This window comes from Balaenoptera ricei, chromosome 18 (genome assembly GCF_028023285.1).
Source record: "Balaenoptera ricei isolate mBalRic1 chromosome 18, mBalRic1.hap2, whole genome shotgun sequence".
NCBI classification, from domain to species: Eukaryota; Metazoa; Chordata; class Mammalia; order Artiodactyla; family Balaenopteridae; genus Balaenoptera; species Balaenoptera ricei.
The window spans coordinates 8,085,380-8,111,415 of NC_082656.1; the positions used below are offsets into that span (position 1 = coordinate 8,085,380).

The 26,036-nt window shown below is 40.0% G+C and overlaps 1 protein-coding gene across 11 annotated transcripts in view; it reads left to right on the plus strand.

The window, feature by feature from the left end:
• The window catches only part of B3GLCT (beta 3-glucosyltransferase), a 119,244-nt gene that overhangs the window by 34,517 nt on the left and 58,691 nt on the right, over window positions 1–26,036 (plus strand). For all 11 annotated transcript variants that reach the window (XR_009498758.1, XM_059903049.1, XM_059903048.1 and 8 more), the window contains exons 5-7: window positions 15,549–15,625; window positions 16,440–16,551; window positions 23,928–24,064. Coding sequence is in view for 10 of the 11 variants with exons in the window: in XM_059903049.1 (XP_059759032.1) it covers window positions 15,549–15,625; window positions 16,440–16,551; window positions 23,928–24,064 (326 nt within the window). In the remaining variant the exon portion in view is untranslated. The remainder of the gene's footprint in view (window positions 1–15,548; window positions 15,626–16,439; window positions 16,552–23,927; window positions 24,065–26,036) is intronic.

A 26,036-nucleotide genomic window follows, 5' to 3' on the forward strand; every position in this document is an offset into this window, starting at 1 on the left:
TGAACTTTTGATTTATAATGTAATATCCAAGAAGGATTATGGAGAGAAAGATTGACACGTCCAGGTACACTTTAATGACGTTTAAAATAGGCGTGAACCGAGTTTAAATCTGTTCTGAATGATGCTGGAGGTTTGGGGCAAAGGAAGATCTATCTTCTTGTGCTGCCATATAGGAGCTTTCTTCTTTAGCCAAGCAAAGAAATTCCTCCCAGCCCCCTCCACTATATGGCTGCGGCCTTCAAGACAGAAGTGCTGTCTGGAGGTAAAAGCCATCAAGAGCTCTCTGACAAGAGACGTGTGTGTTTGACAGACAGCTTCTTTCTGTTGGTGGGAGCTGGGAAATAAAGGGTTGGAAATATCAATGGAAAAATGAACAACTGTAATGGTATCCAAGGTTAAGGCACTGCTGACAGAAAGGCTTACTGTGCTTAATCTTTAAATGCTTTACGTATGAAATTCATCCCCCCTCCCCACGTCCCCGCAAGGACAGACCCTTGGCTCCTCTACTTGGAGCATCATACCTTCTCAAGGGAGAGGAAAGTGTTGCAGCCTCTAGACAGGTGGTTGGTTTTTTTTTGTTTTTGTTTTTGTTTTTTTTGGGTACTTGGGGATAGGAGCAGCTTGATGAGTTTAAAGTTCCCCCTTGTCTGGAAACCCAACTTTGGAGATTTTCTTCTACTAAACCTTTTCAGATTCCATCAGAGAGGAAGTCCTGCAGCAACCCTGACAGGCTGGGATTCCTCCGTGGGCTCTGGTAGAGGCCTCTGCGGGGGTCGGGGAGCAGGGGCCCACATAGTCCCTCAGTGGGGTCCAGGTGAGCATCCATGGAATTTAGCTCAGTTGGGCCTTGGCTGTTACCCAAAACTGTGAATCAGTGATGATGTCAGGACAGAGTTGTGTATCGTTTGAATTCATATATGAATTAAGGGCACATATATCTCTGTACCTTGTTCCCAGAAATACCTTCCCTTTTGTAGAGGCAGATTCATGTGTGTTTTATTTATTTATTTTTAAAATAAATTTATTTATTTTTTGGTTGCGTTGGGTCTTTGTTGCTGTGCGCAGGCTTTCTCTAGTTGTGGCGAGCGGGGGCTACTCTTCGTTGCGGTGCGTGGGCTTCTCATTGCGGTGGCTCCTCTTGTTGCGGCGCACAGGCTCCAGGTGCATGGGCTTCAGTAGTTGTGGCACAAGGGCTCAGTAGTTGTGGCTCATGGGCTCTAGAGCGCAGGCTCAGTAGTTGTGGTGCATGGGCTTAGTTGCTCCGCGGCATGTGGGATCTTCCCGGACCAGGGCTCGAACCCGTGTCCCCTGCATTGGCAGGTGGATTCTCAACCACTGCGCCACCAGGGACGCCCTCACATGTGTTTCAGATTATTTATCTTCCCCATTTAATTCATACTGATAGACCTTGCTGTTAATGTGGGTGACTACATACTTTGCCAGCCAAGGTCAGTTGATTGAGTATACCCCCAGTACTTCCTCTACTATTTGTCAGCTCCTTTTTTGTTGTTTTTTAATTGTGTGGGGTTTTTTTTTTTGGCCTTTTTTGTGCAAATGGGTGCACATTACTGGCTCCCTACCTGCCTTTCCCCCTTCCCTCTTCTGGGAAGAGTAGCTTCCAGGGAACCAGGGGCAGGACAGTGCTCCCAGGACTTGGTTCACAGTGGGGAAAAGGCATGGGGTACCTTTTGGTGGGAAGCAATATAGATTATAAAATGTTCCTCCTTCTTTTCTGCCCTGTAGGCGGAAGGTGCCGCTAGCGGCTGGGAATGCCCGCTTCTTCGGGAGGCCTGGGGCTCTTTAGAGGATCGGGCCTGGGATGCAGGACCACTGGGTACTTAAAACTGGCAGTAGAGTCTGGGGAGGATGGTTACAGGGTCCCATCTAAGCTGCGCTTGGTCGTCATATTTAGTGGTGGAGGCCAGGTGGCTGCAGCTGATAGGGTGTGGATCCAGTGGCGCCATGGGAACCTCCTTAGCTTTTGCCAAGACGGTCTCACCAGAGCTTGTAAACTAGAGTCCCCGTCTCTGATCCCAGCTTCATTTCCCACCACTCATCCCCTTGCATTTTTTTGCTAATAGTTTCGAACTCCTCGTGGTTCCTGGGGTCATTTGAGACGCCAAGCCTCTGTTCCCTTGCACAGGATGACCTTCATTTTGACAAGCTCCTGGGTCCCAGTGAAGCCTTTCTGTGCAGCGTCTTGACCTGCAGGGACAAATCACTTCCTCCTTGGTTCCACTTTTATTGTATACTTTTCACTTTGTACTGTTTTTATTTGTTACATCTCTGTCTCTTTTATAAATTTCGAGAGCAGAGAGTGTGTCTTACTAGTTTTTGATGCCTCAGAACCAAGCACAGAGCTTTCCATGTACTGAACCTGGTCCTCAGTGAATGTTCATTAAACTGAGTCCCTGAAATTCATTATCTAATTTTTCCTTACTCTCTTTTCTGTTGTAGTAGAAGTTTCCTTTTATTTCTCTTATAGTATGGTCACTTTTTTTTTTTAATCGAAGTATAGTTAATTTACAATGTTGTGTTAGTTTCAGGTGTACAGCAAAGTGATTCAGTTTTATATGTGTGTGTGTGTGTGTGTGTGTGTATATATATATATATATATATATATATATATATATACTCTTTCTCAGATTCTTTTCCATTTTAGCTTATTATACAAAAGTAGGTCTTTGTTGTTTATCTATTTTATATATACTAGTGTGTATATGTTAATCCCGAACTCCTGATTTATCCCTCCCTTCTCCTTTCTGCTTTGGTAATCATAAGTTTGTTTTCTCTGTCTGTGAATCTGTTTCTGTTTTGTAAATAAGTTTGTGTGTATCATTTTTTTTACATTCCACATACAAGTGATAGCATATGATATTTGTCTTTCTCTGTTTGACTTCACTTAGTATGATAAATTCTAGGTCCATCCATGTCGCTGCAAATGGCAATATTTCATTCTTTTGAGTAGTATTCCATTGTATATATGTACCACGTCTTCTAATCCATTCATCTGTTGATGGACACTTAGGTTGCATCAATATCTTGGCTATTGTAAATAGTGCTGCTATGGACACTTTTGTCTACACACACACAAACACACACATAGGCTGTATGAAATCACAGGTTCTTTGAAGGCAGGTGCTGTGGCTTGTTCTGTTTTTGATCCCTCCATAGCACCTTCAGCATAGTGGGTATTCAACATCGGACAGTTGAAATGAATCCAGAATAAATTGAACAAGTGCAAACTAAACATTATTTTAAGTAAATTATTTTATCTATTAAAAATTTTTTTGTTAATTTTTAAATTGATAAGGGCCAACCCCTCTCATATTAAATATAACTACTATTTTACTTCTCCCAGGGAAGCCACAGAGTTTAGGGAGAAGAGTAGACTAAAACACTGAGCATGAGTTGATGCTTGGAAAGTACGATCTCATGATTAAGTGAATGACAGTATGGGAAAGCAGCAGAAAGCTCACTGACTGCTCTCACACAGACAGTATAGCAATGACTGAGGGGAAGCAGGGCAGGCTCTGTCCCCCATCACAGAAGCGAAAATGGCTCATACTCCTTTCTTGGCTTCCCCTGTATCCGGGGAGCAGAAAACCATCAGGCACGCTTGCCCCTGAGTCTGTACTGGGACTGGGAATGGTCCAGGAGTAATGCTCTCTGGGATGTGGCTGTGATAAATGCAGGTTCTCGGGCCTGAAATGACGGGGGTGCTAGTGGCCATGACAGGTGACCAGTGCTGGTGCGGTTGGTGGCAGAAGCCAAGCTGCACTGGCTGTGACACAACTCCTATCTCCCCCGCTCCCCCCTCCCCCCCTCCCCCGCTGGCTTCTGCATTAGGACTGGGAGTGTTGATCCATTCACACAGTGTAAGTTTCTCCTCCAAATTCTAATTTTGAAACATTTCCAATTAGGAGGAAATTGAAAGAATACATCAAAAACCATGTATCTTTCTTCAGAGTCAACAATGTTTCAACATTTTCCATCTTTGTGTGCACGAACCCTCTCTCCACACACGTAAACAGATTTGTTGAACCATCTGAACCTAAGTTGCCCACATCATGACCCTTCACATCTAAATACTTCAGCACGTGTCCCCTAAGAGGAAGCACATTCTCTAAGTCCATGATTGCCTTGTCACTCTTAAGAAAATTAAAAACAATTCTTTAATATCATCTAATAGCTGCCCCTTATTGAAGATTCTACAATTCCTAAAAATACTTTATGTCTTTCCGTTTCTTTAATATTACAAGAGTCACTCGCTTTTCCAGCCATTTTCTGTATGTGATGCATTTGAAAAATACTTTGTTTCAGATTCTTTTAAGAAGTTCCTTTTCTGATCAAACCAGCCCCAGTCTCTTCCTGTTACACATCTGGTCTGGTCCACACAACTCTCCTTCCTGAAGGAGCACATCCACGTGCACAGGAAGGTGACTTTCCCACATGCTCAGAAAAGAGTAGTGATTCCGAGAATGGGCTATGAAGTCAGAGGGTCTGGGTTGGAACTGAGCCCCATCACTAGCTGGGTCAGGCAGGGCAAATTACTTAACTACCATGAGGGTCAGCTTCCCAAACTATTATTACTGATTACTGCCCAAATTATTACGTGAAAACACGTAATAGTAATAATAGTCTCTACTGAGTAGAGTTGTTGGGAGGATTAAGTGAGTTCATGAGTGTAAAGGGCTTAGAATCATTGTCTGGATACACTGGAAATGCCGTGCAAAGGCTCTCTTTAAAGATGCAACCTCTTCCTGGTAAGTCCTCCCAATTCCTCCCTCTGTAGCTCATTAGTTTCCTAAGAAAATAGCCCCTGATGGAAGACATTACAGGCATACTTCATTTTATCGTGCTTCACAGATACTGCATTTTTTTTTTTTTTTTTTTTTTTTTTTTTTAACAAATTGAAGGTTTGAGGCAACCTTGCATGGAGCAAGTCTACCGGCATCAATTTTCCGACAGCATTTGTTCACTTCCTGTCTCTGTGTCACATGTTGGTAATTCTTGAAATATTTCAACTTTTTTTTATTATTATTGTATTTCTTATGGTGATCTGTGATCAGTGATTTTTTGATGTTACTATTGTAATTGATTTGGCATTTTTTTTTTAGCAATAAAGTATTTTTAAAATTAAAAAAACAAAAAAAAACAATGACTAAGGAAGGTGGTGATTGACTTCCCCCGCAAACAGTCCATCTTGGGGGAGGCAGGGGGAGGCAGCTCTGGCCTGGTTTCCTTCTGTCTCGTTACTTTGCCGTAAGCCGAGGAGCCTGGTCTTCATCTGCGTTGTTGAAGCGGGCTCACCACCCTCACGGCTGCGTGCTGCTGTGTGGAGGACAGGCAGCTTCCTTTTAAGGATACAGCCTTGAAGTTGTACACACGCAATATTAGCAACTGTGTTTTTCATGGATGCATGATTTTCAACTCTCAAAACTTAGAAAACAGTTCTATTTCTCTAAAGCCTTGAACTTTTCTAGCAGTTTATTCTGTGCTTCTGTTTAGTTTCAGTATGCTTCTACTTAATTTGTATTGTCCTTTGCATTTACAGTTTGCCATTTAGACCACCTGTTTAGCTGGTGACTTAGATTGCCACTAGGTGGCAATATTGGTTTTACATTTAAAGACACCTAATTAAGCAGTATCATCAAGGAAACCCCTCTCCCACAGCATCTAATCTCCGTGATAATAAATGGAGTCTAGACTAAAGCAATTGGAAACCTCCCTTTAATTATCAGATAGTCTGTTTTTCTTATTCTGAAATTCTTTCCTAGCATGGAAGCCAGCTATGAGTACTGAAGTAGTTATGACAGAGCTTCGTTTTAGCACTTGGTTTTAATTTGCTCACAAGATCCAGGGTGTACTGTTACGACTTAGGTAATTTCGTATTTGGGTAAACAAGTCTTTTGGTAGTTGAAATGGCTGGAAAGATTTTACAGTCTGCAACTGTACATGATACTGGTTTCCTTTTTTTCTCTTTGTAGAGTTCTTTATGTTACATATGTGATTTAAAGTTGAATTTATTCCATGAATAGCATCTTGGAGATCCACAGATTGTCGAAAGCTCACACCGGGTCTGTAGACAATACCTGGGGCCATGATGAGCTACCCTGACCTTAGAGCTACATGAAAACAGAGAAAGAAGATTAACTGCAGAGAATTAGGTGCTGAGATGCACAAACTATAGGGCAGCAAAGTCACTTGGAGAGGCAGGTAATGGCTCCCTACTTGCAAACGTGACTGGAACTTGTTTTAAGAAACTGACGTTTTCTTGAAAAAGAATTGACAGCCTCGTCATCGGCTGGGGAAGACGAGGACGGCCAAATCCGGGGCAGAGTTGTCAGGGCATCCCCAGCGCTGTGGCAGGAGCGGGCTGGCTCCTCTGAGGGGTCAGCCCCATGGTTTGCCAGGTATGCGCTGTGCCTCTAATGGGACAGCATGTCACCTGCGACCTGAATCATGAAGTCTTCAGGTTGCAGTTTTGGTTTTCTCCATCGATATGCCCACCACGAGCATTCACCACAGTTGCTTAGTGAGGGAGGAATCAGCCATAAGTTTTATCATCTGAATATTTATCTGACAGTCCAAAATATCTCTTCCACACCACCAGATGTCTAGAACTGCTGTTTATTTATTCATTACTCCTGTCGGGTTGCACTTGACTACGAAATCTGCCAAAAATTAAGGTGCAAAAATTTAATGGTTTCTGCACTTAGGCATCTGCTTCTAGCTGTTCTCTTTTGCTTTGGCAAGTCATTGCCTACGCCTGTTTTGCCTCAAGGTGCTAAAATGTGGTCTTATTGAAAACACAAATGTTTTTCATTCTTCACATGTGAGTATAGAAACAGGAGCCTAAGCGAACTTTCTATCTGAAACATAACACTGTACTCGGAGCTGTTACCAGAGTGGTGAAGCTGTTTCCCTTGTTTTCTGAAACAATCTGGGTCATTGTGAGTTGTCACTCCCATTTCCAGGTTTGATGCTTATAATGCAGTTCATAATGGTTTTGAAGTCTATAATGATATAGTTCTTCTAGTCAGGAAGCTAGCAGACTTTACCAAGTGCTTCCTATGTACAGAGAACCATTCTGGATTGCTGTGGAGCAGAGTGAGAGAGGAATTAGAAAAGATACTCTAGTTCTTTGAATTACTTATAAGATAGATGGTAGCGATCTCATAATAGAAATGACTGTATCGTTAAGTAGAAATTAGAAATCCAAAATAAGCCTATTAAAATGTCTATTCAACAAATATTAATTGCACATCTGTAGCTAATTAGGTACTTTTGAACGTAACAGGACATCTCTAGACAGTCCATGGGGCCCTTGAGAAAGACGATGGTCACGAAGCTGTTTAGGAAGTAGAGCGATGTGTAAACAGCACATGAAGGAAGACTTTTATCAGATCAGATAGGAGAGACAGGAACTTAGCTGGAGGGATGTTGGTTTGGAACAGGGAACCAGATCTGGAAGACGAAGACATGAATCATCAGGAAGGTTTGCTTTTGGGATGCTAGGGGGCCTAGGATTTGTTCGGGGGGGTGAGGAAAGCATGTTTTAGCAGGAATAGTGATCTTTTTAGATCAAAATGGATGGAAATTAGAGCTGGTAATATGGTTGACCAGTACAGGGTTCCTAAATGTACATCTACAGATAGAAGAATGCAGATTTGGAAGAAGTGCTACCTTTTTTCCGGAGTGTTTTCTCCCTGCATTACAGATGGAAGGGTAACGTGAACTTATAAAGATTGACTATTCAAAGAGATGCATGAACAAAAGCCAGGTGGAGGTAAGGCTAACAGAAACCCATAAGGAGAGTTTGTGTGACAATCTCTGAATTAATCAGGCACTTGAGCGTGTTTTGTTTTAAACACCTATTATGTGCATGGCATCTGTGTGTCAATTGCAATTTGACTTCTGCTTTTTGAACTTGAAAAAAATTCCTTCTTGGGTGAATGTCCGTGTGAAAATTCTTTTTTTTTTTTTTTTTTTGTTACATGAAATGGGCACAGACAGCTCAGTCTCTGGCGAAGACTCTGTTGGAGAAACTTGAGTTTATGTTGTGATGGAGAGGCTGTCAAATGAGAGTTTTTTTCCCCTTCTGGGACCTGGGATCCGGTAACCAAGGCTGATCCTAGATTGACATAATTTTTACTGCACCTTCAGAAATGTATCAACACTAGCTTAAAATTATAGAAACCATTAATATTCACCAAAGGAATTTCAAAATAAGATTAAATTGGAAGCAATAAAGGAGAGAGGAGAAAGCATCATTGTGTTTTTTTAAAACTAGGTTCTAGTGACATAAAGACTCATGCACATTTTGAAGACTCTGAAGTATGACCTTAGCACAAGGCACAGGTCATGTATGGTTGGGGAATCACTTTGAATGGGAGACAGGGAATAAGTCCCTGTAGGAGTGACTACTCAGAGAGAGGGGACAGGCTGAAGTTAGAATGAAGGCAGGACCTGAGGGAGGGGCAGAACCATGGATAAGTTATGGATCCTTTTTTTTTTTTTTTTTAACATCTCTGTTGGAGTATAATTGCTTTACAATGGTGTGTTAGTTTCTGTTGTATAACAAAGTGAATCAGCTATATGTATACATATATCCCCATATCCCCTCCCTCTTGTGTGTCCCTCCCACCCTCCCTATCCCACCCCTCTAGGTGGACACAAAGCACCGAGCTGATCTCCCTGTGCTATGCGGCTGCTTCCCACTAGCTATCTATTTTACATTTGGTAGTGTATATATGTCAATGCTACTCTCTCACTTCGTCCCAGCTTACCCTTCCCCCTTCCCGTGTCCTCAAGTCCATTCTCTACGTCTACGTATGGACCCATTTTTAAGGCATTCTCCAAATACAGAAAAGAAAATTCAGAGGTGGGTTAGGCTTATAAGGTTTTCTTTTTTGGGGGGGGGGTATGGTGCCCCTGTAAATTTCATTTTATGGCGATACTGGATTACATTTTCTGTTTTAGGCCAAAAGGGGCCAGACTAGCTGCCTAGAAACCTTCATACTCTGCCTTCCCACAGCTAAATAGCTTCTGAAGAGAACAGACACTTCCAATTTTGTTGCCTTCTTTTGTGGTGTGAACTTTATTTAAAAGCTGGCAGAATCACAACCTTACAGATAAATGATTCTTTCTGCTTATTCACAGAAAGTTTTGGAAATCACTGTTTTCTCAAGAAGAGTTAGGTCTTGGCTCATTAGTTTAAAAAACCTCATTTCCATGCGATAAGCCAGGAAAGCTGGGAGCAAAGCCTTTCATAGATTAGCATGAAGAAGCTTGAGAAAATGGCCTTGTGTTTTCTAGTTTTAGACTTTTTTTTATTGTCAAGGAGACAACGTGAGGTGCTTCATTAAAACGTTAGCCGTGAGAGTCGAGTCGCTTTCACAAAACTTTCGTTTTTAGGGGAGAGCAATTGGATGCTTAATTACTTAGTGAAAGTTTGTTTTTTGTTGTAATCGGTAGGTGTTAAGTAATCACATTAAGTTGTTTATTAAAGTGGAGTTCTTACTACGTTGCTGTTGAGTAAGAATTTATGCATCCATTTACCAAATCTTTGTGGAATATTTGCTTAGGCAAGGGCCTGGGCAAGATGCTCCAGGAGAAAACAGAGCAGTGAGACCGAGTGCACTTCCTCAGCTGTAATGAATTCTTCACACCATGTGAACGTGGGTCTCTGTTTGGCGCCCAGCATTTGGACACCTTCCCTTACTGGAGATTTCTACCTGGTGTGAATCTAGTGGGAGTGGGCTTGGCCCACTCAGGACATCAGAGGCCAGACTCGGGGTCTCCCCAGCTCATGGAGGGTGGCCAGCTGGCTGTTGCCGTGCAGGACTCTGAGTCTGGAGCTAGGGACCCATACAAGTGGTTTATTTATTTATTTACTTACTTAATTTATTTATTTATACTTGGTTGTACGGGGTCTTAGTTGCGGCAGGTGGGCTCCTTAGCTGTGGCTTGCCAGCTCCTTAGTTGTGGCATGCAAACTCTTAGTTGCGGCATGCATGTGGGATCTTAGTTCCGTGACCAGGGATCGAACTCGGGCCCCCTGCATGGGGAGCGTGGAGTCTTAACCACTGTGCCACCGGGGAAGTCCCAAGTGGTCGCTTTAGCTCTCACTCTCCTGGTGGTGACATCGGTGCCCAGGGGACCAAGTGAGGTGGCCGTGCGTGCGTGCACGTGTTGGAGGAGGCCAGTGCTCTGGGGCGGGTGATGCCCTGCAGGGTGACCCTCTCCCGGTGAGTCACGGTGGAGGGGGGCCCTGCCTGTGCCACCCCCTGGGAGGCTCGTGCTGGGGGCGGGGCCCTGCACGTCACTTCCCGCAGCCGCACGAGCACCCACCGTGAGAACCCAGGCCAGGCCGCAGCCCGCCCGCCCTGCCGGGAAAGGTCGGCGGAGGCTTTGTCATGACATTTGAACTGAGCCTTGAAGAAACAGGAAGAGTTTGCCGGGGCGACTGTGAGGGCCCTCACTGATGGAGAGAGTAAATCTTGGGTCTCGCAGGACGTTGGCAAAGGGGTCAGCTACTCTGTGAGCTACTACCATGAGTTCACATTTGGGGAGGTGGGCTTGGAGGCACTAGTGACACACCTAATACGCGGCGCCAGGGTCTGCAGTAGAGACCCCGGAGGAGGGTCGGAAACCATAGCAGTGACCACAGCTGACGTTCACCGAGCGCTCACCGTCACCGGTACTTTACCTCGCGCTCATGTCAGTACGCTGTGCCGCCTTCAGGCGTCAGCTCATCTAAGTCTATGAAGTGGTTTCTGTAATTCTCCCCATTTGCAGAGAGGAAACGGGCTTAGAGGGATTGAGCGACTTGCCCAGGCTCACATCACTAACGAGCAGTGCGGCCAGGCCTGCGTCTCAGTTCTGATCTGCCTGCTGACACATAGGTGGGGCCTTAATCACGGGGCCAGGCGGCAGATCGCTGCGACTGCTGCGTGCACGTAATTCCACGCCAGTTCGTAAACAGTGGTCCGTGCCCTCTCTCACCTTACCTGGCTTTTTTTTTTTTTTTTTAAATACCATTTATCCTTGGCATTATATTCTAGATATATTTGCTTATTGCCTGTATCCTTCATTAGAACTTGAGATCCAAGAGGTCAGATCCAAGACTCTACCCGGTCTCTTCACAGCTGTTTACTATGTTCCTAGAACAGCGCCTGGCACATAGTAGTTGCTCAACAAATATTGTACAATCATAACAATATTAATAACCATCACATGCAAGCTTGTGCCAAGTGCTTGGCGTGTATTAACTCACTTGATCCCCAGGACTGTTGTGACCCCCATGTTAGAGATAACAGACCACAGGCAGGTCTGGGAACTTGCTCGAGGCTGCAGGGCTCAGAAGAGCTGCAGCGAGCACTTTGGCTCCAGAAATCAGGTCCCTACGTGCTAAGCTTTATTGCCTTTCATGAACGAGTGAATGATTAGTTAAAACAGAGTTATGTGAGCTATAAAAATGTACATAGTAATGCATTTCAAAGTAAATATTTAATAAAAAGAAATTATATCAATGATGAGGTGATATTTTTCTCTTGTTAGGAAATGACAGGTTTCTGGGGAAAAAATATATTTTAACGTAGGCTCAGATTCCTGGAATGTTTGTTATTATGGCATCACTGTAATCTCCTGGTCCACATGTGAATCCTGGGTTTTTAAAGGCTAGTAAATGTGTCTGATACATGTTCCAAACAGGATATTATATCCTCATAAGATAGACCTACTTCTTATGGAAGAAATAACAATAAACAGATGTTAATTTTTGTCATGATTTATTTGTTGGTCTAAAAGCTCAGTTCAGTGCCTAAGAACTATGTAATAGTTGGAATTTGGAAATACAGTTGAACTGGAATCAGTCTTAAAAGCAGGATTCAGTCCTTTAGAACTTTTGCCTAATACTGAACAAATATCTTGGGTTTTGCTTTCTGATTTAGTACTTGGTCTGAATAATGAGACCGAATTAGACCATAAACTTATGTACTTAAGGTATGGACAAGTAACAAATATTGGGAAATAGTCTGTTGACAAGGGAAGAGGCCAGCATCATGGAGTTAAATTAGTTGAACTTTCTCCAGACAGAGGCAGAAAGACTAAAGTGGTTCAAAACCAAATTTGCCTAATAAAGTTATTTATGACATTTAAAATATTAATCTGCCTTGATCCATGTTCAAATGTTGGCATTCATACTATTTCTAGATATAAATTTTTAATGATTTCTGCCTCCATATCAAGAATAATGGGTTTTCTCCATTCTCAAAGCATTTTTAGAATGCTCAGCTATGAAATCAAATCCCTTTCCCAAATGAAGATGATGAATATGTATGAGAACCAGGTAATGAAGTAGAGTGTTGGTTTTGAATTTGTTGGTTCTCAATAATTATTAATGGCATTAAATATGAATATGCCTTGATAAAAAATGTTCAAAGGAAGTACTGCCTGAAGGTCCAGTAGGCTTTCTGACTTCAAAATGCTTATTAGGATAGCAGTAGATGCCAGTGATGGAAATAAAGGTAGATTTTGGTTCAACAAGACAAATAGTGTTAACGTAAGATGTTTAAATTACTGTGATCAACTTTTTCTTTTTTTTTTTTCCTTTTCTGTCATTTACCCATATTTGATTATTTGTATTTTTAGTCCCTTTATGCTTGCCTCTGTTATGGTGTTATCTCATTTTTGATAGAATTTTACCTTCAACTTTTAGGTTTGAAATAGTTTCATGGTTTGGTGAATAGGCATCATTTAGATTGCTGACAGGCATGACTGCCTTTGTTATAGCTTTTAGCTTTTATTCCAAAGGGCTCTGTTGATAGAACATTTTCTTACTTTTTCCTTGATTTTTCATTTGAAAACTCTTCCTTATTCATCCCTGCAATTACATACTAAAAGACTCTCTTTTCATCTAAAAATGCTGTCAGGTGGTGATGTGGCATCTTTAAGGAGGTTTAAGTCTTGTGGATAGAACAGACAGTAGATATAAAGAACATAAATTATTACAATCCCGAGTGGTAAGAACTGATATAAGATCATTTGATGGAAAATTTTATTGTGACCTTTTAAATTATTTTATCTTAGAGGTGCCAATACATATGAGTATGTGTGTATCTAAGTCTGGGTCTGTGTGTGCAGTCACACACAGAATATATACACACAGACACACAAACATACATGCATATATATATATGCACACATATATATAAAACAAGAATAAAAGCTCTTGGTCCTTTTTGAGGATTAGTAGACAAAAGTTTATAAGTAGAATGGCTTTGGCTTAATCAAGAGTTAATCAAGACCAGGTTTCTGAGTATCAGGGGAGGACCTATTTTATATTTTTGAGACAAAGGTATTCACACATACTTGGAGATAGTTATCAACATAGCATACTAGTTTTTGAAATGTTTCTATTTGGAGATACAGGGGTACAGAAAACTTGATTGCCATTTTTGTGTTCACCAACGGAAGCAAATACAAAATCCAGGCATGTGATTTAGTAAACAGAAAGTAATGGAGATAGGAAAGATTGTAACCCACTAGTAATCCAGAGAGTTTATTTTAGTCTAGAATATAACTCCTCCTTTGTGCTGACTAAACCTTTGCCTGCTGCAAATTGTCATGACAGAAGGTATTTGTAGGCCTGCCTCTGCACCTCTGCCAGGAAAGTGCCCTCACAGCCTTTCTGCAGAGGTTACCTGTCTGGGTGTAATACTTGTTGACATCACTTGTATAGTTCCTAAAACTCGGAAGGGTGGTTCTTGATTGGTGACCACATTTTCGTATTTATTTTTGCTCAAAACAATTTTTTATTTAAAATATATTTTAAAGCATATATGTAATAATTTCATCCTTCTAACCCAAATATTTTCATTTTTCTGGCTCCTTTCCAGTCTCTATTCATCTGTGATTTTGTTTTACATGGTTGGAATTATGCGTTTTAACATTTCACAGAAAGACATTCCCATTGTCATAATGTCTTCATTATTATAATTTAAGTTGCTATATAATAGCTCATTTGCAACTTATTTTCTTGTAAGACTTCTTTTAGTGTTTGCTGTGTTTCTTTTCTAGCTAGTTCATATTAGCGTGCTCCCATAATTATTTGAAAGTTTTATGCAAATATTAATGTTACTAGTTTTCTTCACACATGATTTTTGCTCTTATATAATCCTCATGAATATGTATGTGTGTGATATATATGTATGTGTATATATGTATATATGCCATATGTATGTACAAGCATATAGCTATATATGCATGTATATGTATAGACATGTATATATATATATGGCATATATATGTATGTGTATACAGCATATAGCTAATATATGTGTGTATATATACACATATACATATAGCAGTTTTTGAAAAGACAATGAAAATTACTTCATTATTCAGAATCAACAGGAAAGCCCAGATTACATTGGGGAGCTGCTAATTCAACCTTTAGGAGTTTGCTTTTTCTCTCTGACGTGCCATATTGTTAGTGTGATTTAACCTTTGATTACTGTTTTTACGTTTCATATTTGTACACGGCAGTTAAAAAAATACTGCATGTGATGAAGAAGTGAGGCTTATTTGATATTCCCGAAGATTTATATTGGAAACCATTCTTTTCTTCTTAAATAATAAACTTATGTGAACTTAAAGAATGGTATGGCTTCTACTTTAGTGTGGTAATATTTCATATAGTTAAGCATGTATTCTTAAAGTCTTTTGTAACAATTACCGGGCTGTAGGCACTACAAAACACAGAATATCCTACAGTTTGTTGGGGGGTGTCCAAGCATATTAGGTGTCTGGGTTTTGACTTGTCTCAACTTGAAATAGATTAAATAGTGCTTAACTTCAAAGCTCACATTTATAGCTTTAAAGATATGACTCTCTCTCTCTCTATAGTAGAGCAGGTATGTATATGTAACCGTAGTTGTGTCTATTTCTGGATCTTAGTTCCTCCTAAGTTTATAAATTTTGATATTCCTTCATTACGCTATTACTGTTGTTCCCTGAATACTTGAGGATTCTATTTCTAGTGTTTAGACCCAAAGCTCTTCATTATGATGGTGTTTTAGTGTTTTTAGGGCACTCTAAAATTTTTTCTTCACTTGAGGTAAATTGGCTATTATATCTTCTTGTTTAGCCCGAAGTGTTTTATTTTCCACGTGCTTCCTCTGTTGTGTACACAGGGAAAGCTGTCTTTATGCCTCTGAGTTTGCCCTGACTTCCGCTGGGCTCTTGCCTTCCAGTCCCCTTTGCACGTCTGCAAATTCCAGGTCTGCTCCGGGTGTCACTGGAGACCCTTCCTGGAGGACCTCTGCGCCGTGCGGAGCCTGGGGGCTGAGGAGGTTGTGTGGCTTCAGCTAAAATCCTTCACTTCTAGTAGCTCTCAAAGGGAAGGAAAAAAAGACGAGTAGGAAGAGCAAAGCGTCAGATCTTTAAAAATACCTGGTTTTAAATTTGAGTCTTTTTGAGAAATTGTTGCGGTCATATTGTGTTTTTTATTTGTTTCTCTGCTTTGATGATTGTTTCTTCAGGAAGTCCCCAGAGTCCTCCTCCTTCACCAGCTGGCTCAGCAGGAAGGCGCGTGGACCATACTTCCGTTGTTACCGCAGTACGTTTCACGTGACACGTGCTCATTATTGGCATCTCTACCTGACGCTCGTAGGCTCCCTAGTTTTCTTACTCAGAGGGTGTTTTTTCCTCAGAGTTAGGAAGTAAAGCCAATTTGGACTCTATGACCGCTACTGTAATCGGATTTCTTGGTGATTGATTCTTTTTTCTTTTTTTTTCCTGTTTCACTAGGCAGTGGGTTTTATTTGAATTAATCTACACTGACCGTAATTCCCCAGCTTCTTACTGTTTGTCTTGTATCTAAAACACTTCTTCCCAAGCTATACATCATAAGTACTACTTCAAACTAGTTAGGTATTTCTTGGATTTTTTTACAAAAATGATTCAGTTCTCTGAGTCTCCCGTTTTTATATCTAGTGTACCATGTGTCTTTAGAACTACTTTAACTTAATATTAGAGAAATTAGATATGTTTATAGTCAAACTGCATTATTCATAGTTTAAGCATTGATGATTGATTCTTAATCATGAATCGCTTTTATTTTTAAATATGTTTCTTTCCTAAAAGATATAATGTCAATATATTTGATATTTTATTTGAGAATTATGTCTCTTCTGAATTGGGGTTTGTCATAGAAAGAATTAACTTTAAGAAGTCTAGCTGTTTCATAAACCATTAGTATCTGTCTTTCCTATAAGCTTAAATTATACATGGAAGAAAAATATTATGGGAAAAAAAATCCAGATTTCTTGCCATTTTGTATGTCCTTCATCCGCTTCCTGTTTATCAGTTTTAAACCTTATTATAAACTCACTTTATAAAGGTGATTACTATAACCTATTTGTTTTTGTCAGCTTTTCTGTAACATATAGCAGAAATTCATCATGGATTTTCTTCTGTGAAGAAGAGACAAGAATACAAATTCCACAACTCTTAGAAGCACTCAGAAGATATGACCCATCAAAGGTAAATACAATTTCAATACAAGTGTTTTTATTTTGGAGAAAATGCTTAAAAGAAGTTTAATTTTGATTAAGAGGTTTTTCAGTCTAATAAAAACACTTAATTTAAAATTAAGAAGAATGAAATAGGCTGCTCTTGCCTTGTGAAACGGAGCACATTCTGTCTATGCAATGTGTATCTCTCTCAAAAAAACCTGCTTTCACTTAAAAAAAAAAAAAGAAGAATGAAACAACAGTTGAATATCTGGAAGCAATGTTAAATATTTCTCTTTGATGTTTGGAGCTTTCAGAAGGATGGAACTTAAAATGAGCCATTTTTAAATGAAAAAAATCTATATGGGTTATCAATTGTAGAGAATTAAAAAACTATTGATATAACCTAGAGTTAAGAAATAAATTTAAATTGGTTATTTCTCTTTATCAACAATGACCACATTATTTTAGACAAATATTTTTTGAGTACCAACTGTGTATCAAGCACTATGATAGCGGAGGCTAGGACAGACAGACAAGGGTCCCGACTGCCTGGATGGTACAGAGTAGCAGAGAGAGGAGGGACCATATACCATATTCTTGGATTGGAAGAATTAACATTGTGAAAATGACTCTACTACCCAAAGCAATCTACAGATTCAATGCAATCTCTATCAAACTACCACTGGCATTTTTCACAGAACTAGAACAAAAAATTTCACAATTTGTATGGAAACACAAAAGACCCCAAATAGCCAAAGCAATCTTGAGAACGAAAAATGGAGCTGGAGGAATCAGGCTTCCTGACTTCAGACTATACTACAAAGCTACAGTAATCAAGACAGTATGGTACTGGCACAAAAACAGAAATATAGATCAATGGAACAGGATAGAAAGCCCAGAGATAAACGCACACACCTATGGCCACCTTATCTTTGATAAAGGAGGCAAGAATATACAGTGGAGAAAAGACAGCCTCTTCAATAAGTGGTGCTGGGAAAACTGGACAGGTAGGTACATGTAAAAGTATGAAATTAGAACACTCCCTAACACCATACACAAAAATAAACTCAAAATGGATTAAAGACCTAAGTGTAAGACCAGACACTATCAAACTCTTAGAGGAGAACATAGGCAGAACACTCTATGACGTAAATCACAGCAAGATCCTTTTTGACCCACCTGCTAGAGAAATGGAAATAAAAACAAAAATAAACAAATGGGACCTAATGAAACTTAAAAGCTTTTGCACAGCAAAGGAAACCATAAACAAGACCAAAAGACAACCCTCAGAATGGGAGAAAATATTTGCAAATGAAGCAACTGACAAAGGATTAATCTCCAAAATTTACAAGCAGCTCATGCAGCTCAATAACAAAAAAACAAACAACCCAATCCAAAAATGGGCAGAAGACCTAAATAGACATTTCTGCCAAGAAGATATACAGATTGCCAACAGACACATGAAAGAATGCTCAACATCATTAATCATTAGAGAAATGCAAATCAAAACTACAATGAGATATCATCTCACACCGGTCAGAATGGCCATCATCAAAAAATCTACAAACAATAAATGCTGGAGAGGGTTGGAGAAAAGGGAACCCTTTTGCACTGTTGGGGGGAATGTAAATTGATACAGCCACTATGGAGAACAGTATGGAGGTTCCTTAAAAAACTACAAATAGAACTACCATACGACCCAGCAATCTCACTACTGGGCATATACCCTGAGAAAACCATAATTCAAAAAGAGTCATGTACCAAAATGTTCATTGCAGCTCTATTTAGAATAGCCAGGACATGGAAGCAACCTAAGTGTCCATCATTGGATGAATGGATAAAGAAGATGTGGCACATATATACAATGGAATATTACTCAGGCATAAAAAGAAACGAAATTGAGATATTTGTAGTGAGGTGGATGGACCTAGAGTCTGTCATACAGAGTGAAGTAAGTCAGAAAGAGAAAAACAAATACCATATGCTAACACATATATATGGAATCTAAGGGAAAAAAAAAAAGGTCATGAAGAACCTAGGGGTAAGACGGGAATAAAGACACAGACCTACTAGAGAATGGACTTGAGGATATGGGGAGGGGGAAGGGTAAGCTGTGACAAAGTGAGAGAGTGGCATGGACATATATATACACTACCAAACATAAAATAGATAGCTATCGGGAAGCAGCCGCATAGCACAGGGAGATCAGCTGGGTGGTTTGTGACCACCTAGAGGGGTGGGATAGGGAGGGTGGGAGGGAGGGAGATGCAAGAGGGAAGAGATTTGGGAACATATGTGTATGTATAACTGATTCACTTTGTTATAAAGCAGAAACTAACACACCATTGTAAAGCAATTATACTCCAATAAAGATGTTAAAAAAAAAAGAAAAAAAAAAGCAATTACCATTAAAAGGGAGACGTTTAAGGGAAACATCGGGCGCTGTTAGAAGCACACAGCAGGGTATCAGACCGAATCTGGGAAGGTCATGACAGGAAGTGACATCTAATCTGAGCCCGTGGGATGAGTAGGAGTTAATAGGAGAGAGTGCTCTAAGCGGAGGGAACAATATTTGAGAAGGTCTGGAGGTGAGACAGTGTGCATCTTGGGTGAGAAGTTCACCGCTACTTTCATATTTTAACATTTTTATCTTGTGCAGATATGATGTTGCAGCTGGATCTTGTTTACCTCTAAGTTCCGTCTGAGCACTGAGCAGTGTTTAACACTTAGTAGGCGGTCAGTAAATATTTGCATGTGACTGAATAACTCTGTAACGTCCGCTGTCCTGCTGGGCTACGTTCAGTGTCTCTGGAGGTTTAGGGTTTAGAGGCAGCCCTGGAGTTACGTGGAGAGGAAATCAGGCTGTTCAGTTCTCTTGGAGCAGCCCAGGCTGCGCCCTGATCAACTTACGGAATTCTTTAAACGTGAAATAAGCAGAACTGGGTCCTTTCTGGGACCACTGGACACCTGGCCCACCCCTGTTCTGACGCCCACTCCAGAAGTGAGTCAGATTTAAGGAGGATGTGGAAAAGGAGCCGTGGCTTCTGGGTGCCCGCTTGGCTTGTTGATGTGGACACACAGAGTTCGGCAACAGCGATCATTAGGTTGATTTCTCAAATGCTGGAAAGTTTGTCACTATAATAAAACCACTGGTCTTGATGTTTTTTTAAATGCTGGAAGGACCCATTCTGATTTCTCTTCATGCATTTGATTTCTGGGAAAGTACAGATATAATTGAATGAGAAGGTTGTTAGGTTAAAAGAATAATTCCTTCAAAGGAGAAAAGAATTATGAACGTGTCTCATCTAGTCTTTTCAGATGATATTGAGCAGCAGCTGTGTACTCGGTGCCGTATTTTATGTAAAACATTTGTTAGGCTTTTACGTTTGCCTTTGACTTGAGAAAAACTCCCAGATCTTTTTTAGGATGTAGGAGTTTTCGTCTCCTCCTAGTGTTCGTTTCACCTGGAGATTATTTTTTCCATTATCCATAGCTCTAATTCTGTACAGAAGATGGTGACTCACTGTACTTTTTAATGAAAATTGGAATGATAAATAAGTTCAAAGCAAGTTCATGAAAAGCAAGTACAGAGCCAGAGGTAAAATGAGATGCTTTCTTCTTCTTTTGTGAGCAATACCACGTGAAAAAAACATCTAGGATGCTTTGTTTCTTTTGAAACTAGCATTAGGGAATAAAAATTACATAATGTTGCAGTTAGCTCAAACCAGTGTGTTTTCTTCCCCCTACCATATGAAATTTTAGGAAAAAAGTATATAAGACAAACCTGGCTTTGATATTGACAGAGATAAATGACATTAAACTCATAATTATGTGTTAGAGTATCAGTTATTTTGTTGGATTCGGACATTTTTTCCCTTCAATATCATTTTGTCATTCTTACTAATGCAAATTTATGCTGTTATACAATATTTTAAATAAAAAACTTTAATCTTTATTAAAGTAGTTAATCTGTGTTAAATTGCCTTTCTAGGTGATTTCTATAAATTTCTGTATCTTATTGAAGTCTTTCTGTTTTTTCCCCACAGTATGCTTTTAATATGTGTGTATTTGCTGAAATGTCTTTAATTTTTAATTTTTAATAGAGGTGATAACAGGAGTGCTAGCAAAGAGTAATTCTAACATACTAATAGAACGTTGAGTTATTCTTTTACAGTCTGTCTTGATTGTAATTGTCTTTATTAAGAAGGCATTAAGAAAATTATTAAGAAAGATGGGGGAGTGTCTCTTCACAGAATCTATATTAATTTCTCCCTTAGAGTAGTTTACAGTATAACCCCCCAAAAAATATTGAAAAACAATCTTATATACTAGATAATAGCTGAACTGCTATTAGTTGTTGAAACATAAAAACATGTTCTGCATAAATTTATGTCTGGAACAGGAGTTTATAATAGTGAAAGATTATTGAGAAAGGTGCTAAAATATACTGAAGTGTTTACTTTCTTTAAACAAGCTATATTTACATGGTGTGTTAAATGTGATGATTTTCATATTGGTTAATGTTTAGTTGTTTGATTTTTTAAAAAGATCGTGAATATTCTATCTCAAGCCAAGGCTATTTGCCTTATAATTACTTCTCTTGCTCAGTGGTGACTTAATATATCCATAAGGTGTCAGGAAGAAATCCTCGGGTGGAACTATGAACCTAGACACACAGTTGTGTTACTGGCTTTCACGTATGTTCATTTATGACTTGTTGCTGAATTGGCCCAAACTAAGACTCTGGGAGGTATTTGGAACACAACCATGAGCAGAAGAGGGCCCTGAGGAGACAGCACTGTATCCCTCCTACTTTTATTTTCTGATAAGGGATAGGGAGTGAGGGGGTGATGGTTGGGTAAGAGAGAAAATATACAAAACTTTTAGAACTTAGGGTACTTGAGTTAAATTATCTGCTGACATTTCTTTCATAGTTGCCTTTGAAAGCTCTCCCGGGCTTGCTGCGTCATTTAACACAAAACTAGGGGCACCTGGGACATTTAGGTATCCTGGGATACAGCAGTGAGCAAAATGGACAACATCCCTGGTCACAAGGAGAGGATAGTCTTTGGCAGGGGAGACAGGCAAACGTGAAACAATGTGTCAGATGGTAATAAGTGTTATGGAGAAAAACAAAGCAAAATAAGAGGGATGAAGGATAGATTGGGATGGGCTTACTTTTCTGTAGAGGGTGTTCAGGAAAAATCTCACAGATCAGGTCACATTTGAGCCAAGCGTGAAGGAACTGAGGGAGGGAGTTACGTGCTCCCTACTCCGATGTCCAGCCGCCTACTTGTCTACTAGGAGCCTCAAACTCAACTTGTTCAGAACTGAACTCTTCATGCCCCTTTTTAACCTCTTCCATCTTCAGTCTCCTGCATCTCAGAAATGGCATCACTGTCTATTTAGTTGCTCATATGAAAAAACCTGGGGCTGGTGATTGATTCCTCTTCCCCCTCAATCTCATGCTGGCACATTCAGTGGCGTCTCCCTCCAGGATACACCTCTCATCTATCTTCTCGCTGTGTTGAATACTATTACTCTGGTCCAGGCTACCGTCATCTCTTTCCTTGACCATGATTTAAGCATCCTAGCTGCTCTCCTGGTTTCCATTCTTGCCATCCCAATAATCCAGTATCTCTGTAATTCAGATCTTCTTGCTCACCTGCTCAAAAACTTCCTGTGGTTTCCCACTGCACCTAAGACAGTTTCATGAGGTGTCGCACTCCAGGTCAGCAGTAATTTTCTATCACTGTAAAGATGCTCCGTTCTTTCACTTCTCTTGTTTTTGTTGAAAAGTTAACTGTATGTCTTATTTTTGCTCCTTTGAAAGAAATGTGTACACCTCTCCCCCAAAATTACTTTCAAGATTTTCAACCAGCATTTGCCTACGTGGTTTTCTTTGTATGTCTCTTGATTAGAGTTTATAGAGCTTCTTGAATCTATGGCTTGATGACTTCTGTCAGTTTTTAAGAAGATTCTAAGCCTTGTGTTTCTTCAAATATTGATTGAGTTCCATTGTCTCTTCCTGTTCTGGGTTTTGAACATCATGTATTTTATTTATTTTTTTATTGAAGTATAGTTGATTTACAATGTTGTACCAATCTCTGCTGTACAGCAAAGTGACTCAGTTTTACACATACATACATTCTTTTTTTAAGTATTCTTTTCCATTATGGTATGCCAGGAGATTGGATATAGTTCCTGTGCTCTACAGTAAGACCTTGTTGTTTATCCATTCTAAATGTAATAGTTTGCATCTACCAACCCCAAATTCCCAGTCCATCCCTCTCCCTCCCCTCCTCCGCCTTGGCAACCACACGTCTGTTCTCTATGTCTGTGAGTCTGTTTCTGTTTCGTAGATAGGTTCATTTGTGCCATACTTTAGATTCCACATACAAGTGATATCATATGGTATTTGTCTTTCTATTTCTGACTTACTTCGCTTAGTTTGAGCATCATGTATTTTAGACCTTTCACTGTGTCCCATGTTGCACTTAAGCTCTTTTTTGTATGTTCCTCTGTTTTCTTTTTTGTGCATAAATGTGGATATTTTTTACTGACTTACCTTCCAGGTCACTATTCTCTCTTCTGTTTTGTCTAATATTCTCTGGAATTCCTTACTTGAGTTATTGCATTATTCAGTTTTAGAATTTCCATTTGACTCTTGTTTATAGATTCTAGTTCTTTGGTAAAAATGATCATCTTTTCATCTATTTTCTTAAACATATTAATTATATATTTTTTAAACTGCAAAACCTGGTTTATCTGTGAATCTCTATTTCTCATTTTTCTCTGTTATTGGTCTGGTCTTGTGCATTTAATATTCTTCTGGGTTGTAGACCTTGTCTGGGTAGGTCTATCTACAGACTGCCCTTACTTCTAGACCCTTTTCACCCTTTTCTGTCTCCCCACTATTGTGTAAGTTCTGTTCCCACCTGGCGTGGGATAAATGTTAATTGATAACAAATGATAATAAATGTTAATTGAATGAATGAATACATGAACAAAACAGGCACTGATTCTGGAAGGAATTTTTCAAATTCTTCTTTGCAAACCTCAGTGGGACATAAAGGAACACTGTTTTCTTCACATTAATAGTATTTTGATATGGAATATTCTATAAAATACCACTTTTATGTGTTTATAGTATAATGGTGACTAACCTAACATTTTGTTCATCCTGATGATCTGATCTTAAATTACTTTCTTTATAGACCAAGATTATGCTATATTCATTATCATATGAGTAATAATTATATTTTTGTTAAAATTCTTTAGAAATATATAATCTGTGCTTATTCTCTATCACCCAGGATATTTAACTAAAACTCATGATATCAATTTGTTTTTGGTCGTGCATGAAATGGCTTTTTCAAAAAATTTTATATCTTTATTTAACAGGAATGGTTTCTAGGAAAAGCATTACATGATGAAGAATCCACAATAATTCACCATTATGCCTTTTCCGAAAATCCTACAGTTTTTAAATATCCAGACTTTGCTGCTGGCTGGGCCCTTAGTATTCCACTGGTAAACAAGTAAGCATTTATTAGACTTTCTTTTCGTTTCGTTTTGTGTATGAATCAACTTTTATTTCGCCGAGTCTTGCGGTTGATGGATCTGAGTGGCCTTTTCAGCGGAGGCAGCGAGTGATCGTGCAGGGAGACCCGCGGCGGGAGCTGGACACAGGCTCCATCACTCACTCAGCCCCTCAGACTCATGCTCAGCCGCTCTGTCCTTTCTCTTACTCACCTGCAAAATGAGGCGAGTGATCAACCGTGAGGCTGAGGGAGGGCCCACGAGTGCTCAGGACTCTGCAGCCAGAGGTGTGACCGCTGTTGTGAGCTCCAGGCGTGGCTCTGATTGTCAGTAAGGAAGTGAATCAGCAGCACGCCTGGGCTTAGGGTGATGACTGGTTATGTGCGTGGATGTGTAGACGCGTTGAAACACGGGCTGGGCACGAGGCATACCTAGCTCTTGGTGTGATAATCACAGTAATGCTGTTTTCGATGAGAAAGGGGAAGATAAGTCGTAATTCAGGAGAAGCATGGCTGTTGACAGTCCTCTTAACCTAAGTAGTTCCGATTAATTGTGAGTTTTTGTTCTTTAGGGAATGGAAAGTTGATAGTGCAGTTGTGGTTTTTATATCTGCAAAGATGAAAATGTTTCTGTTATTTCTTACAGTAAGTGTCCTGTTTCTAGGGCTTGGAGTCCTGAAAAGCCTTTTAGCCCATTGTAGTAATAGAAGGTAGTAGATACTTTGTCATTTGTGGTTGCTGAAACTTCTGGACTGCTCCCTTGACATTTGAAAGTTCCTTACAGTGTAACGCGCTCCTTCCCAATGTAGATGCAAGTAGCAGAAAAGTATGCAGAGTGGGTGAAGGGAATATTGTTGCTGGAATTGGAAGCGGAGGTGGGTGGTTGGTTGGTGCAGGAGTTCGACAATGTTATTGAGGAGAGGCTGGATCTCTCTGTCTCTCCGGCTTAGTGCACAGCATCATTTCATCCTAAATCTGGTTTGCTTTGTGCTTTCAAGGCAGTAAGGGCTATGAACTTCTTTTTTTTTTTTTTTTAAACATCTTTATTGAAGTATAATTGCCTTACAATGGTGTGTTAGCTTCTGCTTTATAACAAAGTGAATCAGTTATACATATACAATATGTTCCCATTTCTCTTCCCTCTTGCATCTCCCTCCCTCCCACCCTCCCCATCCCACCCCTCTAGGTGGTCACAAAGCACCGAGCTGATCTCCCTGTGCTATGCGGCTGCTTCCCACTAGCTATCTATTTTACATTTGGTAGTGTATATATGTCCATGACACTCTCTCACCCTGTCACATCTCACCCCACCCCCTCCCCATATCCTCAAGTCCATTCTCTAGTAGGTCTGTGTCTTTATTCCCGTCTTGCCACTAGGTTCTTCATGGCTTTTTTTTCCCTTAGATTCCGTATATATGTGTTAGCATACTGTATTTGTTTTTCTCTTTCTGACTTACTTCACTCTGTATGACAGACTCTAACTCCATCCACCTCATTACAAATACCTCCATTTCATTTCTTTTTATGGCTGAGTAATATTCCATTGTATATATGTGCCACATCTTCTTTATCCATTCATCTGTCAATGGACATTTAGGTTGCTTCCATGTCCTGGCTATTGTAAATAGAGCTGCAATGAACATTTTGGTACATGACTCTTTTTGACCTATGGTTTTCTCAGGGTATATGCCCAGTAGTGGGATTGCTGGATCGTATGGTAGTTCTATTTGTAGTTTTTTAAGGAACCTCCATACTGTTCTCCATAGTGGCTGTATCAATTTACATTCCCACCAACAGTGCAAGAGAGTTCCCTTTCCTCCACACCCTCTCCAGCATTTATTGTTTCTAGATTTTTTGATGATGGCCATTCTGACCGGTGTGAGATGATATCTCATTGTAGTTTTGATTTGCATTTCTCTAATGATTAATGATGTTGAGCATTCTTTCATGTGTCTGTAGGCCATCTGTATAT